The following is an 18,984-nucleotide window of genomic DNA, read 5'->3' as shown; positions in this document are numbered from 1 at the left end:
TATAAAAATAAAGTTTTGGTATATGATTCCGGGTGGAGGAGCTTTGTTTTCTGTTGCTCAAGACTAGATTATTTTACTATTTTCTCTCAAATCTATATATGCCTCATCAATGAGATTGTGTGTGCGTCAAAAGACAAAGATCAAACTATAGTAGAATGTTATGTAACTATGATACCATTAATGTTAACTTAATCCTTTAAAGCAACAGAGAGGGAGGAGTAAAAGAGAGAGAGAGATTGTTTTTCAAGCGTTTGTGCACAGGCATACCTGGTTTGTAGAAAAATGCACTGAAGACATAGCTGTAAGTGTTCTGGAGAAAAAAAAATCCAGTTTTCAGTCATATCACAGATTCTTTTTAATACTGTTCAAAAAGTACCTGACTCTACATAAACACCAACTATAACATGATGTAGACAATTGAGAAACAAGCAAGTGTATTCTTCAATGCTAAAATAAATTACATTTGTACAGGTAGAAAGCAAACCAAAGCTGATAAAAATGTTAAATTTTTATGAAAAATCTTTTTCAGTTCACATCAAAATAATAACTTTACATTCTCTATGTTTTAATAGTATAAGCAGCAACAACATAAAAAAGAACAAACGGTCACAGAATGTTTGAAACCAGTTCTTCATAAGTTATTAGCAAATTAAAAAAAATAATTACAAGCACTTGTAGCCCACATAAATCTTTTGGAATTGGCACCATCTCTCTAAAACATCTATATTCTATATAGATTTCTAATTACAAATACCACCAGCAGCTGCCATATAATCCTATTAGTACATGTAATATACATAGTATATTTGTTCCCATTTGGCAGATTGGAGTGACTTAATATTTATTGTTTGTTAATACTGTCATTGCTCAGGTGAGACAAAACCAGCCATATACACCAGTTCATCACCCAGATGAATTTTTTACTTACCTTTATGCTTCACTGGCCTGTATCTCTTTTCCTTTTCACAGTATAAAATTGTTGGTGGCAATTGGAGATATTTGAACTGAGGATAAAATAATAAACCATCACAGAAAAAAAAAGAATTCAGGTAATTCAATGTAAGTATTTACTAGATTAAGTGCACACTGAAATGGGTAGCAGATGAATGATTTTCTTGTTCATGGAGAGTATTGACTTCATTTTTGGAGTTTCATTAAACTGCCAGAAAATTGTGATCTCTTGGGTATTTTTGGACATGTTCACTCACATCCCTTAACATGTTTAGTTAGAGGATGACTTTCCCATTGGGATACCAGATAGAGTATGAATGGTAGGAAGGACCTATTCACCAAGCCTAACTTCAGGAATGAATCTAGTAAAATCCATCTGCTGTTTGATTCAAAAAAGAGTGGGAAGAATTTCCTGTCATTGTAATTCTCTGCAGAACAAATAGTCAAGTCTAGACTTCAGTGACCACTATACAACTTTGATTATCTTTATATGGATATTAATCTGGAATGATTCTATTGACCCAAATAGATGAAGGACTTCAGGACTTAAAATTATTCTGTTTAATACATAGCTTTTTGCTCTAGTGTGGAGGTCAGGACCTTTTGTTAAATATCTAGCCTTTCTGTGGAGTTTGTGAGAAGAGTTAGTGCCCAAGAAATCAACACAACAAGGAAAGAGATGTCTAGCAATACTCTATTTGAGCCAGTATGCAAATGTGCATACTGGCTCTGCAATGTGCAGAAAATGCTAATTTTCCTCTGGGATAATATTCTGGAGACACCTATACTTTTTCTTACAAAGATGGGCCAGGTCACCTTTGTAAAAGGTGGCTGGAGGAAAATGAAATAAGTCCCTTTTTCTGCAGTCTCAGAGAATAAGGAATTCAAGTTTAATTCCTTTGCCTATCCAAGAAGATTCAATCTCTCCTTTCTATGTTGGGGTCTGAGAACTCCAGATGGAAAACAACATTTCTGCAGATAAGAAGTTATCTAAGGGCACATCCTTCCCTCCTGTCACAAAAACATTTTTCAGGGAAGCATTTAACTTTTTTTAGCCAATATGTAGCACAGACAAAAAGTTGCCTTTACTTCTTTGAAGTTAAAATACCTTGTCTCTGATCCAGAAATTTTAAAAGTATTTTATATTAAATGGTCATATATGATCTATAATTTTATTCAGTGTATGTCTTATCAGGTTGCACTGTTCCTTTTCCACTGCAATACTCTTGAATTTGTTCCTGTCCTATGAAAATACCTTGGGGAAATGAGTAGAAACTCAACACTGAGTCATTGGAGCATTTTTCAGCCAGGAGACTTTATGGTACATTCTGTGTACTCTCATGTATTTTCTGCATCCTTGATGGGTTTTAACATGAGTTAGGTACAAAGATCCTTAGATGTGTGATGATCAGGTTAGTTCTGAGCATACACAGACATGCTATGCTAGATGCTGGAGGAAGGTGGCATTCGAATAGTTGTTTTAAAATTGAGTTTAAATTGTAGGTATTAAATTCTACTTAAATCCTAACTTTAGGCTCCAAAGTCTCTTTTTTGGGGTCAGCCAAACCAGACCTGACACTGGTCTCCAATACAATACAAAATTTGTGGTCACGTTGTTAGTCCTGATCATAGTGCTCTGATTTCCCTAAGGAACCCACTCTTTTTTATGCTGTCTGTTGCTGTCATCTTTTATCCTCTCACCTCATAAATGATGTATTAAGCAGAATAACAAGGTTGCACACTTTCCTTTACAGAACTTATGCCCACAGCTATGCAGTCTTCCAGTTTGGTCTTGCACACTAAAGAAAACATTTGCAGGGGAACTCTTCTATCATCCAGAGTGAGAGTCATGGATTGGGCTTCCCATTTACTTGCTTTTGATAGCTTATTCTCTCTGTTTTTAACACTAGTTTTCCTTTTACAGACACAGCAACTGAATAAACATCCAAGAAAACTAACATAACTTTTTTTTTTTTCTTTTAGAACTTATAACGGTTTTTGAATTAGCATTTAGTTTCTATCTCACTTTTGTAGCTGGAAATCAATGGAAGAAGCCAGCACCTTGTGATCGACCAGGCTCCATGAAATATCAACAAGTGATTTGTGGACTGTGGTCTAAAAATCTCTGGTCTAAGGTATCTGCATGAGTCTAGGCACCAAATGTTCAGATAGAAGTACAAGGAAGCACATCTTCAAAGTCATGCAATCATTATTCAGAGACAATTTAAAAATACAATTCTTCAGTATTGCAAAGGCTCCTTTCCAAATGGCCTGAGAATGGCTCACTTTATTTCAAAAGCATTGATCCAGAGGTGATTACACCATCACTCTTTAGGGCTGGCCTCAAGCACAAAAGAAATAAGAGATTTTTTTTGAGGTCCATGTGGTCAAGAATGACAGTAGTTTCAAATCCTTTAATTCCCTTTGTGTCAGCAGCACTATATTGGAAGGCAAATTTCAAGCCATACAGTTGGTACTTGCACATTCTTTAGTTAGATCAAAAAGTGTTCATGATTGTAACTTTTGCATTTATATCTGAAAACCCTTGCCACTCTAGCTTAATGTCTTAAACTAAGACTAGCATACAAGCAGCATAATGAAGTCATGATGTCTGTCATTCATAATTTTTTTTCTCTTATGTCAAACCCACTGGCTTCTCCCAAAGAACTTTCCAGTCTTGCAAATCTCCCACTGGGCTCATTTGGATTATTACTACAGACATTACACCATTTTTGCCTTCTTCTCCACAAAACCTTTCCTCCCTTTGTTGAAATTCAAACATGTAATAAAAAATTACATTGATGCACTCCAGTCTGCACAATTAAAGCAGATTCTGCCTTCCTTAAATGCCTCTAAGGCTGCCCATCTTTCAATAAAAATAGACTGATTCCTAGAAGATACTACCTCAGCAGGGTCCATCCATAGTTCCTTGCATCACTAAAATGTCTGCTGTGGCTGATAGATACACAAAAGATACATGACTCCTCCAAAAGTGCGAGTGAACAAAAGTGTTTAACATTTCGGTTGCACAGCATTAGGGTTTTAGGCTCTTAAAACATGCATTCAGGGCACATGGGGCATCTCCACCCAAATTGTCATGACAGTACACATGACCATTGTCAGGAAGCTCTGAGCAATAGCTGTGGTGCAGTTTGAGAGCAGAAGAGGTATATTTATGCTGAGCTTGACAGTTTCTATTTTTCACTCCTTTTTACTAGTTTTGTATTTAAGGAAATATTTTTATATTTGTCATATAATCCTTATTTCCACTGTTGATTATTTCACAGTGCAGTGAAACCCACAGATTTTAGCAGTAATACAATTCTATTAATTGTCCACCACCATAAGAAAAGACTAAAGGGGATCTGAAATTCTAGGGAAGGATTGAGATGGAGGATGTTCTTGTAAGAATATTGGTCAATAATTTGAAGTATAAGAGAACAGGTAGTAATAGAATCCCTTTGAAATTCACATTAGTTATCTCAGTACACTCTATATTAGAACAATATTGCACTGATGGGAGACAAATATTATAATATGAGTCTTCCATGAACAACATTTAAGTGGTCTAAACTCCCCTAATAAGAATATTTGTATCACAGACTGATTGGACATGCTTTTCTCTTAAATGTGGGTTGTAACCTGTAACAGAAGATGCTTTCTCCTGATGACATGGACAGCTAAGGAATGATGAGACATGCTAGTACTGTGAACCAAGAGGGCAAAACTGAGCTCTAGTCTGGGAACCGTGCAGCTGCACAGAGCTGAGTCTGTGCTGATCAGTCATGCGAGGATGCAAGAACTGCATATGGGCAACAAGGACCTTCAGTCATGCCTTAGTGCAGGGATCTGCCTTCTGGAGTAGAGCTGTTTTGTGACCTGCCTGTTCATGCTATTGGCGAAGCTGATAAATGACTGTACCTGACAAGACAAGCATGCCCAGACTGCAATTGGATAACATTGCCTGACTCTAGAGTCACTAGAGTACCTCTGTGAGGTGCTGGTCTGGATTCAGTCATCTATTACTTTTAATTTTTAAATGTTGTTGAGCAGCAAATTGGGGTGCAACACATAATAGTGAAACAAGCATGCCAAAGAAATAGAAAATGCTCTTTGTTAAAATATGTGAATGTGCTTTCATCTTTTACTTGTTTGATCAAATAGCTATTTTGAACAAGGGGGAGAAAAAGGAGGTATGAATTTTGATTACAAAATATTTGTTATTTTCGAAGAAACAAGATCTAAAGGTTTTGAAAATAAAATATAGCAGCCTTATTTCAAGGCTCCCTTCCTTGAGGCTGTCTTCTATATAAGGCTACATCAACTCAACTTTGAATTGAAGTACATTACTCATCACTTCATGCTATCCTTCAATAAAATAAAACAAACCCATAAAAGTTTGGCACCTGAGGACAGCTATGTCATGAAGAAGAGAGCAAATACAGTGTGCGTTTAGGGTCTGACTTACAAGTTCTATGTAACTACACCTATCAAAAATTATTTAGCTACTATTCAAACTTTAAAACTCTTCCCTGCCTGTATTAAAAAAGTGCTGTGACAGTATGAATTGCACTAAACTGTACTACTTTGATATAGGAAAAAAAATTTGAGGAATCCCCTTGTTTCTTCTGTGAGTTGCTAAGAAACAAAGATTCTGTTGGTTCATATCTCATTAGGTCTTTGTTTTAACCTTTACTCTGTATTGCTTTGAATGTACTTTTTTGTCACTGTTCATAGCTGCAAGGCATCAGCAGCAAAACAAATTTTAAAATTGTTGCTTATTAAAGAATAGCTTAATCACCTCTAAGCAGACTTTGACACAGGGTTTTTTTCCATATATATGTGTATATTAATTAAGATTATGACAACCTTTCCCACTGATAGTTAGCATTTGTCATAATCCAAATTGGTATCCTAGAATTCTGTCATTCAAAGGATGGAGAAATCCTTAGGGAATAACCTGTTTGTTACAAGCAAAGATGGGAGTCTGAATAAGTATTTTAACTGGTAACATTATTATGAGGATGTCCATAAAAATGTGTTAATTTCTCTAGGGAGTGCAGCTATAATGTAGCTTGGTAGTGCTGCTAGAAAGAGAATATTCATCTCAACAACTTGCCCTGGTAAGTGAATTACAAAACAGTACTCCAGAAAATATTTTTTGCTACTTCAATATTAGTTGGCAACATGGTGAAATAGTCAGGAGATCTTCCTTGGGTTTTGTTGTTGTGAAGGTGAATCCAATGATAACAAATTGAAATTTGATACTGATAGAAGAGAATTTCATAAACAAATGCGTAGGTTGAGAAGTCACTTGTAAAGCCCTCCATATTGCAGTCACTCACTGCAAAGCCTCAGCTTAGTGTTATCCATGTGTAACGTATCACAGACACAATATTCTTCAGCAAAAGGTTTCGTAGTAACATACATTACTGCTTTTTGTGATCTTCATAGAAAAAAAAGAGAGAAAGCTTGACATGTTGGTCCCAGATTTGAGTCTGTTAGAAAATGTACATTCAATGTTTGGTCTTCTATTCTTGATAAAAGATCAAGGTTCACTTCTGGGCAAGGGATCAGAGTAAACAAACAAACCATTGTACAGTTGTTTACAATCTAGTTACCCCCTGTCCCCTATATTGTACACACAGTTCATTGTAATACTAAAGCAAAGCACTTGGTATGTAACTGGATTAACAGACTCCTTATAAGCCCTCAAAAATAGATACAGTGTTTCTGAAAAGCCCATGTTTTTTTAAGGCCACGATAATCTGCCAAGAGTCATTTTGTCTTTAAATCAGCAAAATTAATCTGATGTTTCCGCCTCTCAAGTGATTCCTCCTCTTCCATTCCTCGCAAGATGACCCAATGCCTCTCACTGTGTCTGCGTAAACACTGGAGATCTTGAAGACTTGGCTGTCCCCTCACTACTTGCTTGCAGTTGTTGAGCTCCAACATTGTCTTGGACCACATTCACAGCGAAGAGGAACTTTGAGTATAATCTCTGATGAGGAGTGTGTCGTATTTGGGGGAGGACGGGATACAGAGAGCTGATTCAGAAGCTGGAGAGCTGGGAGATGCACTTCCAGAATCAATGGAGTCTCTAAAGGGAGAAGGAGGAGTTAAAGCCACCAACTCCTCCAGGTCTTGCTTGGTTGTTGGGGTCTCTGAAGTGCCTTCTTTGATGCTGTCATTTGAAGGTTTCCTAGCAGCCTGTGAAGAGCCATTGACTTCAATGGCAGGAAGTGGTTGGATCTCTGCAAGTGTGGTCATTGTTGTAGGGAGCTGGATTTCCCGTGGAATCAGGTACGAAGAGCAGAGAGGAGCAGCCCCCGCTGTCCCTGGAGTAGGTGTTGAAAGCATCATAGAGTTCAGCTCACTGATATTGGCTGTGAAGCGAGTAACAACACTGCTGATCTGCTCCATGATGGACCCTTGAGAGGAGCTGCTTCGCTGAGGAGGTTCTGACTGGAAGGTGGGGGCTTCATCTTCTGTTCGGCTGACAGAGGCAGTTCTGTGGCTCAAAGTGCTGATTGGTGAGGGAGTCTGTGGTCGGTATTGAGCTGGGTATTGCTCTTCGGCTTCCGAAACGTCGTAAAGCGTTTTGGCACTAGCCTCGGGAAATGTAGCGCTGCTACTGTGCCGGCTACTATCTGTGCTTTTAGAAAAAGGCTTGATCACTGCAGTTTGGTTGGTGTTCTCTTTTTTGTTGATGTGGACTGACAACCGCTGCCAAAGGTGTGCTCCTCGGCTGCTTTTCTCGTTCTGGGCCCAGGAAACTGATTTCCCATTAGAGCTGTAAACACAAATGAGATAAGATGGTAACTTGCTACAAAGTTAAAAATTTAATTGCTGTACCTATATCAAGGGTATATGGTATTTTAGAGTTTATATTTACTATAAAGCTGACTGTAATTTCATCTATATCTATTTATTGCAATATATCTATCATTTATACCTGTATGTTTGAGGAAAACAAGCAGCAAGTCAGCTCATTTCACGGGCCAGTTGTGCACCCAGCCACCACCTGTCCTGTGCTAGTTCATGGCCACTGCTGACCCCTCTGTTGAGGCCCTTGGGGCATAGGCAGTGTCCATGCTGAGGGAGAGAGCAACTTGATGGCTTCCCTTCTGTTGGTCTGGTGTCAGGAAGAGGGCCTGTGGGACTGAGGGATGCATAGAGGAGTAAGGAAAAATTAAATGCTTGAAGAGAGTGAGAGACTCGGACTGGCTAGAGTGCAGAGGCAGGTGTGTGGGCAGGCCTGGGAGCTTTCAGTGGTAAGGAGCTTGGTATAGTGTTCTAAACATGGATTCATGGTATAGGGCAGGGATTGTAGACTGGGAGATGAAGAAGTTTAATCTGTTAAGGCTGGGGAAAAAAATCTGGTTTTGTCCCACTATTTGAAAGCATTGGAGCAACACACAGAAAGGGACTATACTGGTTGTAGGTAATGGGCAACAACTTCTTCATCAAGGTACTTGGCAAGCTACCTGCCACTAAATTAAAGAAATAATTAATTTTTTTCAAATTACAGGTCAGCTCAAAGAATTAAACTATGTTCCTAGTAGGAAAGAAATATCAGACAAACTATACAAGCTCTTCATGGTAACATGAGTTTGGAGACAGCAATAAACATTTTGCTCCACTTTTCTGCAAAATGAGTCCTCTTAGGGTAAATTCTTTTCAGATCCCATCATACTCTTTTTCAAAATTACTTATTTGTCTCCTCTTGATACCTAAGAAAAGCCAGCTGTGGCCCTTATGAACACACAGTATTTCCTTCTACATGTTCCTCAGTCTGATGAACTGGTGTTTGCACATGCATTAACATATAGTTCTTGGAAATAATGAAGATATTAGAAATATCTCTTAGCTGAAACAGACAATGACTCTGAAATGATGTCAACAGGAAAAACAGTCCACACATACAAATAAACATGATTTATACATAAAATGCATCAAAACTTTAGACAATTCGCTTTGGTTTCCAAAACATTTGCTATAGCCATTTAGGATTTGTGAAAAGACAACATTGGAGACCCTGATAGACTAGTGCAAATTTGTTTTTTGTTTGCTTTTTAAGTCTGCAATAGATATCCTCAAATGTTAGCCTGCAGCATAATAGTTTGCAAAGCACATACTTTACTAAATACAGATGACTTTATACCAGCCTTCATGTGGAGGCTTCCCTCAAACTATCCATTTAATAGCTCTTCTGGCCATCTAAAAAAAGTTGCATGTTGAGTGTAAAATAAAACCTCCTGATGGTTTCATGTCTGTGATTACATTACATGGAATTACAATGGATCATGTAACACAACATATATCAACAGATTTTCCCTTCAAAAGAAGCATGACAGAATCCAGAAGACAAACACAATGTAAAACAATGGGTACTTTAGGAGAGGGAAGACTGGGAAGGGAGCTGTATAAGTACATATGGGTTCCCCCCTTTGCTGCAATGGTCACTGGGATGATATTTGTGTCTTGGAAGCTGTCTGTTAGGCCCCTGTCCCCAAAATGCCAGGCAAAACAGCTGGTGGTTTGTAACTTGCTGTTCAGACAATCCCTTCCTTCTGCTGTACTGCAATCAGAGCAAGAAGGAAAATCAAACTCTGTCCTGTAGCACTGCTCACTGAATCTCTGGGAGTCCAGTTCTGGACTGAGCAGGAGATGGCACCAATGTCTTACAGAGTAAAACTGTTCCCTCTGAGGACCATGCACTTTTTTCCTTGCAACACATACTCTGAGGGTGTTGAGAACTGTTTGAGAGCCCTGGCTCACTGGTCATGCTGAGTCCTGAGCTCAGTGGGATCTCAGTGACAGCAGCAGGAGCAGATTTTGGATTGTTTGGCGGATGAGATCTTGCCTCTAGTTCTGCTATGTGACCATGAAACCTTGTCCCAGCTGCTGCTGCGTTTGACCTGGACCAGGAGGGAGAATGATCTGGCACTTGTAACTTTGATCAGGAAGAGAGGATGCAGATCCAGTCCTGGATATCCTCCTAGTGAGGTCTTAGAAGGGCTTGTGACAGGCCTGCCTGCCACAGGGGTGAAATAAATGCCATTAACATGAAGGATTAGTCAATGCAAATAGAAATGTTTGCCCAAAGAAAGTGGTGTATTCTAGCACCCCTCCTGACTTCAAGCACTGACTTAGTACAGATGTTCAAACCCTTTTAATAGTGTACTAAATGCATATAAATATTTTCACGGCCTGAAGACCAGATTGTAAGAGTTTGTGAAAGCAACATGCTACTCCCTCCCTGGTCACAGTTAAAAAGACAATAATTAAGGAGGGATATGAGGCTGAAGAACCTGGAGAAAGGGAAAGGATGAAATCTGAGTTTGCATCGAACCCTTGGGAAAGATAGTGAACAGTTAAATGTTCTGTGGTGCAAGTCACCAGCCTACCTGAATCTCAGTCTGGGTTTGGGTAAGTATTGGCTGAAATACACTTCTTTTGTACTCTGCCCTAGAGTAATTTCTGCATGTGGCTCTCATCTTGATCCTAGGGCTCTGAAGGAGACCCAATGGCTGTTTAGCACAAGTTTTGTGCAAAAGTCTGAAAGACTTGACCATTATTCACTGCAAATACCTTGATATTACAAAATGAATAGGACAAAAACACCATCCACTGAACAGGGGGTGGGGCACTGGAATGCGCTGCCCAAGGAAGTGGTAGAATCAGCATCCTTCTAAGTGTTCAAAACACTTTTGGATGCAGCACTTGAGAAAATGGTTTGGTGGTGAACACAGTGATGTTGGGTTAACAGTTGCACTTGATGATCTCAAAGGTCTTTTCCAACCTTTTTGATTCTATAATTTTTCAGTAAGGAGTGTACCCTATAGCTAAAGAATTTTTGTGTCAGAAATGCATCCTATGTTTTATCATGTTGCACCTACTTACTAGGAAGTCAACACTGGACTGAATTGTGCAATCATTTTTTTGCCTCTGTAAAAGGAGCACCACTTGTTTTCTTATACTGCCATGAAAGTGGGTTGAGGAGATATTGTTGTGATAATACTTTAAGATCCTGCTCTAACTGCATATTGATTGGTACTCCGTCAGGTTAACTGGAAACCACGCAATGCTCACAACTTAAAAACAGAGAAATAAAGATAGATCACAGACATAGAATAGGATATCTAGGAATGGAATTGTTTACATTTACTATGCCCTGTTATGCCTTCACTCTTCAGTGATGGGAAACTTTAGGATAGTGAAATTTTAGATTTTTCTTTTAAACAGATTTTGGCTCCATCAGTTGAAAACAGAAGAAATAAACTTTTGAACTCTCAAAGGAATTTCACTGCAAAGTTTGGCTGAATACAAATTTTTCTATCCCATTCTTCTGCTCTGCCAGTTCTTCTGCTAACACATTGCACTGAATAGAGCAGAGGAGAATGGAGCAAACTTCAACCAGTGATACCAAAATGTTCAGATTTTTTTTAAACAAAGCCTTTTGCAAAACTTTTATTTTTGTTTTTAATTTCTTTTGCTATAGGTTAATTAGGTTCACATTTATGCACAAGAGAAATTTCCTGAGAACCAGACAGTAATTTTTTCTCCATTGTCTTTACTAAAAGCTGCTTTGATTTTGATAGACTGACTTTTTCTCTGCCTTCTAGACTTACATAATATGTTCAAGAAACAAAATTAGAATAAATGAGAAAATTTGAAGTAGCTGATATTTCAAATATTTCTTCTGCAGTTGTCCACTTGATGACAGAATAGCAATTAGTTTTGTTTCTATTTTTTTTTCTCCTACTGAATCTCTTCAGAGACACTTGAGTTTTGTCTTTAAAGATTTTTTCTGTTCAAGAGAGCTATTAACTGCTTTTTATACACTTAGATGTGAAAAAAAATTCCTCTCCCTTTACAAATATTTTTTAACTGTCTAGAATGGGTCACTTGGTCTTTTGTTTTTGTTGAGGTAGTAGAACTTTGTTGCAGTATTTTCTTCCTCTGTTGTATGATTATTTATGAGATGGTGCATAGGTCTGCCACTAGCCAGGTGCTAGTGAGGCAAATTTGTTTTGTAAGGTACTTCAAAGTGCAGAAGAAATGAAAAACAGGAAGAGGAATTTACAGACACAGCAGCTGAAAACTCTCATATTTTAACAAGGGTGCCATTCTTGTTAATTATCCAGAGCTGCTAAAATTAATTCTGTTGCTGAATGCCTAGGGACCAGTACTGGGGACAGTTACTGAAAACTATGCCATTTGAAAATAAGTGACTTCCTCTCTTAATATCTTTCACTGAACTAGGAAAATCAGTTTAAAGTGATGGAATTCATTATTTTTTAAGAAAGCCCAGAATGTATAGCTGCATAGTGGAAACCAAAATATAAGTGGAACCATAAAAATGTAAGGGAATTTTTAGTCTTTGTCACATACTAATATGGGTATCTAACTCCAAATTTGAAATGGTACAACTGCAAACACACACTGGACAATAACTTGATGGAGACGTAAGATATGTTTGCAACCCATCCTCATGTGACTACGGAATTTCATATTTTAGAACACTGGTCCAAATTTTATGGAGCTAAAATTGGTAGTAAATTTGTGCCCCAATGTTTCAATGGCTGAAGTGTTGCAATTAAGGTGTAGTTCTGACACTGTGCAGACTTCTTGCATCTTTAAGGGTGAACTCTTCCCGTGTTATCCCCAGAAGCAATTGGCAGTGATAAGCAGGATAAACTTCTGTAATTGGCTCAGCCCATATAACTTTCTGCCAAAGAGAACCCTTATTATTCAAAGTAAATAGTAAGAACATTTTAGACTCCTTTGCTGAAACCTTATTGAGGACCCAATGATATAATCATTCTGCCTGAAAAGGATTTGTGTGCTATCTGCAGACTTAACTAAAACTTGATTCTTCTTAAGGGATGGTGTGTGTATGTGTGTGTGCCCATGATGAATTCAAGTAGGGGCAAATATGCATTTTCTTTCATCTTGTCACCTGCAATCTCAGATCATTATTTCTTTTGCTTGTAGTGACCCAAGTTCTTCATCCCTGGGAGAGTGCAAGTGCCTTGCAACATGCTAAAAACACCGAAATTAAATAAGTGGTAAAGTGGTGAACTTCAGTATACAACTATGAAGAAGCAAGTCATAGTTTCTCCCAGAAATATAGAACAACCTGGATAACTTGATGCAGAACCAAAGATGTCTAAATTAGGTAAATTCTACCACTGTAACGTTTTATTTTGTTGCTATTCCTCTAATTTAAAAAATCTTTTAAGAAAACTCGACACGCCTATGTAATTTTTTCCCTGGGTAGAAGACAATTCTGCCACAAACAAATAACCTGCTAGTGATATATCACTCAAGTTATTTAGTTTAAATTAATCTCATACTGCTTTTTCTGTGGAAATAAATGACAACAAAACAGAAAAGAGGAACAATACAAGGAAAAAAAAAACTTTTGTCATGTCCTGAGCTCTAGAAATAAACAATGATTTGCAATTATTTTTTCAGAGTAGTTTTCTGTTGTGAACAGCAAGAGCAATTATTTATCATACTCTAAAAATCATAATATGTTGATACCTCCTTTCCTCATGAAAATCCCAGCTGACATTTATATGAGTGACTTTAATATGTAAGTCTGAAAGAAACTACAAAGTGAGAGAGAGTTGATGGACAAAACCTTTGTCAGTGACCTTCCAGTGTAGCCACCAGTGATGCTGATTCTGGTAACTGCTTCAGCAGCCTGCCTGGTTAGATTGGGAAATGGAGGGTCTGGTATCTGAATGAAACATTTCTAGTACATCATTACCCAAAATGCAAAAATGATCCTGGTGTGAGATGTATCTTCTTTTCTCTACTACCATGACCTCATTGCTATTGTTAATTAAGGTAACTAGAGTTGTGTTATGCTTTTTGTGTGAAAAATGCCCTTTCAAGCATCTCTGAGCACATCTCTGCTACACTGGAGCATTCTATTCACAGGATGGAGAGAGGACAATGACACGTCTTGAACTCTGAGCTCCTCTTCCTGAGTTCCACTTAAAGCAGAACATGCTTTAAGGTGTTTTCAGCATTTATTGGCCAACTTGATTTTTCATTGTTTTCATTGCCAAAGGTATGAAGTGGGAATTGGGAAAAATTGAAACCATCACCTTATCTGACACTGAAATCAAGTGTAAAAGCAGTGCACAAAAAATAGAAACACAAGACCCACACACAACACAAACAAAAAACCAACCAACAAACCAACCAATAGACCAATGAAAAAAAAATTAACTCTCCTAGTTGTATCTCCAAAGTCAAGAGTTGATTTAACTTCTATCTTCTGCAAAGCGCATGCAATTGGAGGAATTTTACATGTTTGGCATGCCTAATAAATAATTACAGAAGTATTTTTGCGCATAGGACTTATCAGCAGGAAAATTACTCCTGTGAGTTATTAAACAGTTTCTTATTCATTGCATTCAATCAACTAAAAATGTATATATTATGCAAGAAGTGCAAAAGAACTGATGTTATGGCTGCTTTGTGAAAGCTTCATAAAACATCTCATTCCTATAGTTGATTTTATCATATATGTGTGAATGATTCTCACAGGTGATGCAGGAGGTTGTAACTTCCCTAATTAGAAACAGCCTTTCAAGGCAACACATAATGTACCCACTACTTCTATTTGTGTGTCATTTTTCATCTTGCAACATCCAAAGCCACTTGTAATACTAATATAAAGGAATAGTTAGGCCCAGATGTGGAAAATGTCCACACTAGGGCTGGAATGCAAATATAACTTTGCATGAGGTATTTGAGGACATAAGCTGAACAACACTGCCCAGTATGAATTGCATGGCATTATTTAGGCTGGAAGACTGTAAGGTGGGTCAGTATCACGAGACCTCTTTGTCCCATGAGATGATGAGGTTTTTTCATCATTCACAAATGGTCAGGCCCCTGTATGTCTTTTTCCATCTGCTCTTCATCTCAGTGACTTCTAACACTGGTCTGATACCTGCTGGGATGTCAGAATGTACCTGCTTTCTGAAATGTCTGAGTTCTGTCTGGGAGATTCCCAGGCTGCTCAAAGGCACCTCTGCTGAGCTCACAAAATTGGAAAAGGACCATTGGCCAGGACATTGTGGCTGGAGACACAGCCATCAAATGCAATTGCACTCTCTATTAAGCAGCAGGTGTTCTTAATTGTTTGAGTATGTCTTGCAGCTGACAGACTTCCTTCCATTAGACTGACAGAGTTTCCAGTCTTTTTGACTGTTAGGGCATCCTCTTTAACAGGAACCTTTTTCTTCTCTCTACTTGACTCAGATCGATTACAGTCTGGAATGCAAACAGATTATTCACTGTGAAGATATAAAAAAGAAGTTTTTCAAATGTGTATAAATGGCCAGGTAAACCAGAGTTGAATGCTGTACAACAAAATACAGTTGTCTGACAATTATATGTACTTTTCCACTCTTCAAAGTTCCATCATATATTGATTTCAGATAGCTTTTAAATGAAGAATAAATATTTCTGAAGGCAATGCAATGTAAAAAAAAAAAAAATTCCAGATGACACATAGACAAGAAACCCCTCCAGTTGACAAAAATATACTTTGTGTGCAACACTAAGCAATCAAGGTTTCTGATGGTATTTTAACTGCAGAAGCCCTCAGGTGTGTGCTGTGTGGTGTGAGTATTGATAGCCCTACGAATGTGTGTGAATGCTGTACCCAAGGGAAACATAACACTGTGCAAGTGCAAGTGTCTCCCTGAATACCCTCCTGCATTGATAAAATTTCCCAAGGGATGTAACACTTGGGAAAAGTGACGGTAAAATTTGGTCACCCTGTGCTCTACTGTTACATTTGTAAATATCCTACAGGGCTTGATAAGGAATGAGCAGGTATTTTATTAAATGGTAAAATGGTTCTTATGCTTAGTAGGACATAACACAATGACACAATGCTTCTTAAAAACATTGTTTCATGAAAGATGTATAACCATCTTTGGCATGTATGTGCTTATATATTTATGAAAGGACATATATGGAGAAATGAAAATTCTGTCCCATGGGAGAGCTCAACATTTGGAAATCTGGCTGGACTCAAAATGAGAAGAATTGCTGAAATCTCCAAGTATTGCACAGAATTATGTAGTTTGAAGTATTTCAAGAGGAAAAACATCAAAATGGCCATACTAAAGCAGTTAATCCTAGTAACATTGAAGAAAAACCATTATTTGATATTCATTAAATTGTAGTGTTGCTTAATGTCATGCAAAATATAATGACAATGAAGCAAAATAAGTATATGAATTAAATTGAGAAAGTTATTAAAAAGATGGTTTAAACTGTATTTAAAATTACTTTGAAACCTTTCCTTAAAATAACTGTAAAACTCAGCACTTTTCCATAGGATATTTTGATTTAGAAGAACCAACATTTTCGTATTGAATATGTTTTTATCAATCAGTTTTTCTCTGCCCTTTTTAAAAGTTCTTTTGGTTAGACTTAATGTAACCCCTGAAATGAAGTGGACCTACCCTTACTCCAGGTTTGAATTCTGCTTCTTTTCATCTGCCCAAGTGGCTTAATGAGTCTTAATCTTCAGTTAGTGAGTAAGATTGTGTAAGATTTCTCCTCCCCAAAGCACCATATTACAACAACATCACACAGGACATGTGGTTCAGATCACTGGAATGAACACGGTGCAGGGTTTTTTTGTAGTCAGATGGAACACATAAATCAGCAGTGGCAACATGTTTTGTTTTTTTTTTTTTTCTTTTTTTCTTTTCTAAACATACTTTATGGGATACACAGGAATTACAGACAGAAGATCTAGCCTGGAATTATCCAAGGCTGCTTCTTCTGTTCACAGACATATCACACTGACCTAAGGCCACTTGCTCTTTGCTTACCTGGTCATTGTAGCTCGCCCACCATTCCCCATACTCCCTTTTGGGGTGAAACACTCTATTTCCGACTTGTGCGGGGGGGCCAGTCTCCTGCCTTTGTACCTAATAAATCACGACAACAACAGGAGCAAACAGAGAGAAGTGATTGTGTGCTCAGCTTTCTTTGTCAGCTGCTGTGCAAAGGGCCATGCACATGAATGTTACTGTGGCAGTGCTAGAGAAGAGTGCAAAGCAGCTGGGGGAGTGGTGGAATAACTGCATAAAATCCCAGACCAGTGTTAAAGCCAACAGGGTTATGCAGGATGGGTGCTCACTGTTTTCTTTATATATATCTCTATATATATGTATCTGTAACTCCATATAGGAGGAGCCAAATAGTTTTACAGAATAAATAGCATGCTAACACTTTAATATTTTTTGGAGTTAGACCAAAACAGAGAAATTAGACCAAAAAGAGAAAAAATCTCCTTCGAGAGAAACAGTTTAAGGGAAGCAACACTTAAGTTAACTATCTGTGGGAAATCAGCTGGTGTCCATGTTCTCAACCATAACTTATTTCCCTGATCCTACATCTCTGTAATACGTGGTGTGTTTCACTTTTCAAAGCAAACACCAGTGTAGTGGGTTGTTTTGGTAAAATTGGTGTGGGCTCACAGTTCATGTTGTGAATGGGACTTCCTCTCTCCACTGGCAACAAACTGATGTTAGATGACTTGCTGAGATCTAGACATAAAGTCAAGTGAGATCAATCCCAAACCTAGAGCCCAGTGCAGTACTATGTGTATTTTATGTACAAGACCTTACACTTCGATGAAAAAAATAACTTGGATAAACAGTTTAATACTTGATCATCTAATTAATTTATGGATGAGATACAAGATAAGACCTGGTCATTGTTTACTGTTGGAACACTCAGTTGGGGTGTGAGTAATGTAGAGGTCTCATACGGTCTCTCCTCCCAGCAGTGAACTTCACCCTAATTGTACAAATTCTTGTGCTAGGTGTTGAAATACCTATTTAGGTCCTTTAAGAAAAATTTGGGGAAAGTACCTGCGTATGTCTTCTCAAAGAGATAGTGATATCCCATCCTCAAATCCTATGAGCTTCACTGTGGGGTTTTAACATACGTCTGTGGGGAAGCTTGTGCATTAAACACTGTTAAAATCACAGAATAATGAACTTTTCTGTTGCTCATTCATTAATCTGATCTAGATAACAAAAGTACCTTGAAGAGAATTACCCTGTAAAAGATAAATAACCTGAGTACAGAGAAAGTGAACTAAATATTGGATGCAGATGTAGTAGACCCTCAGATGCAGAGTATATTGAATAAATCACTAATGAAGAAGCTTAGTGAATCTGAGAGTGAACCGGAGACAGCAAAATGAGGTGTATAAGTGCAAAGTCCTTTGGTTTACAAATTATAACCTTACTGAAAGGAGAACAACAGCAATTTTGCAGACTGGCTACCAAGGTTTTAAGACCATCTGGAGTGTGGTATATGTAGTGCTCCCAGTTAGGCACGAAGCTCACACAGGACACATGTACTAAATGGAAACCGATTCCTAGAGTGGAGAAAAAGTGGATGGGTTTAGAGAGTAGATAAATTTACTGGAAAATACAAATGAAGTCAAACTGGATTATACAAAATTAATTGGGATAGTCAGAGAAAAAGAGAAGAAAGAAAAGAATGTGCAGAAACTTCACAGGAAAAAAAAAAGGAAATAAACTTGAAGTGAAGGTGTTAGACATCAAAGAAAGTAGAATTTAAGAAGAGCAGGATGGAAATACAGTTATGTTTAGAGTAAATAACCAAAAAAGATATTTTGTCTAGCATAGCGTAGGGAAAAATTTGAAACTAGGAAAAACTGGGAGACTCTAAATACTCACGATAAGCAGGATTCTAGAAAGTAGCCAACAAAAAGGAGAAAGAGGTAAATAAATGTCCTTGGTAATCCCATCCTGAAGAGCCCCAGGTTAGGATGGATGTGACCCAGATAAATAAATCTCCACAACTGTCCATTTCACATTAGCATAAATTTCACTACCATGAAAATCAGCAGAGACACTGTTATGAATCTCTCGAGTTTATCCATCCACTCAAAAGCAAATTGCACTACCAGAAACACCATGTTGCCTCATAAAACCTCAAAGC

At 37.8% G+C, this 18,984-nt stretch overlaps 1 protein-coding gene across 6 annotated transcripts in view; it reads right to left on the bottom strand.

Annotated features, from left to right (window-relative positions):
* Positions 1–330: 330 nt before the first annotated feature.
* The window catches only part of GRM5 (glutamate metabotropic receptor 5), a 245,793-nt gene continuing 227,139 nt past the window's right edge, over positions 331–18,984 (bottom strand). For 5 of the 6 annotated variants that reach the window (XM_077174005.1, XM_077174007.1, XM_077174008.1 and 2 more), the window contains 2 exons: positions 16,833–16,931; positions 331–7,744 (listed from right to left, as the gene is read on the bottom strand). In XM_077174005.1, the coding sequence (XP_077030120.1) occupies positions 6,922–7,744; positions 16,833–16,931 (922 nt within the window). In that variant the 3' untranslated portion in view covers positions 331–6,921. The remainder of the gene's footprint in view (positions 7,745–16,832; positions 16,932–18,984) is intronic. The other variant, XM_077174009.1, reaches the window with a different exon arrangement.

This window comes from Agelaius phoeniceus, chromosome 2 (genome assembly GCF_051311805.1).
Source record: "Agelaius phoeniceus isolate bAgePho1 chromosome 2, bAgePho1.hap1, whole genome shotgun sequence".
In the NCBI taxonomy this organism is placed as follows: Eukaryota; Metazoa; Chordata; class Aves; order Passeriformes; family Icteridae; genus Agelaius; species Agelaius phoeniceus.
This window is presented reverse-complemented; position numbering and strand designations above follow the sequence as displayed.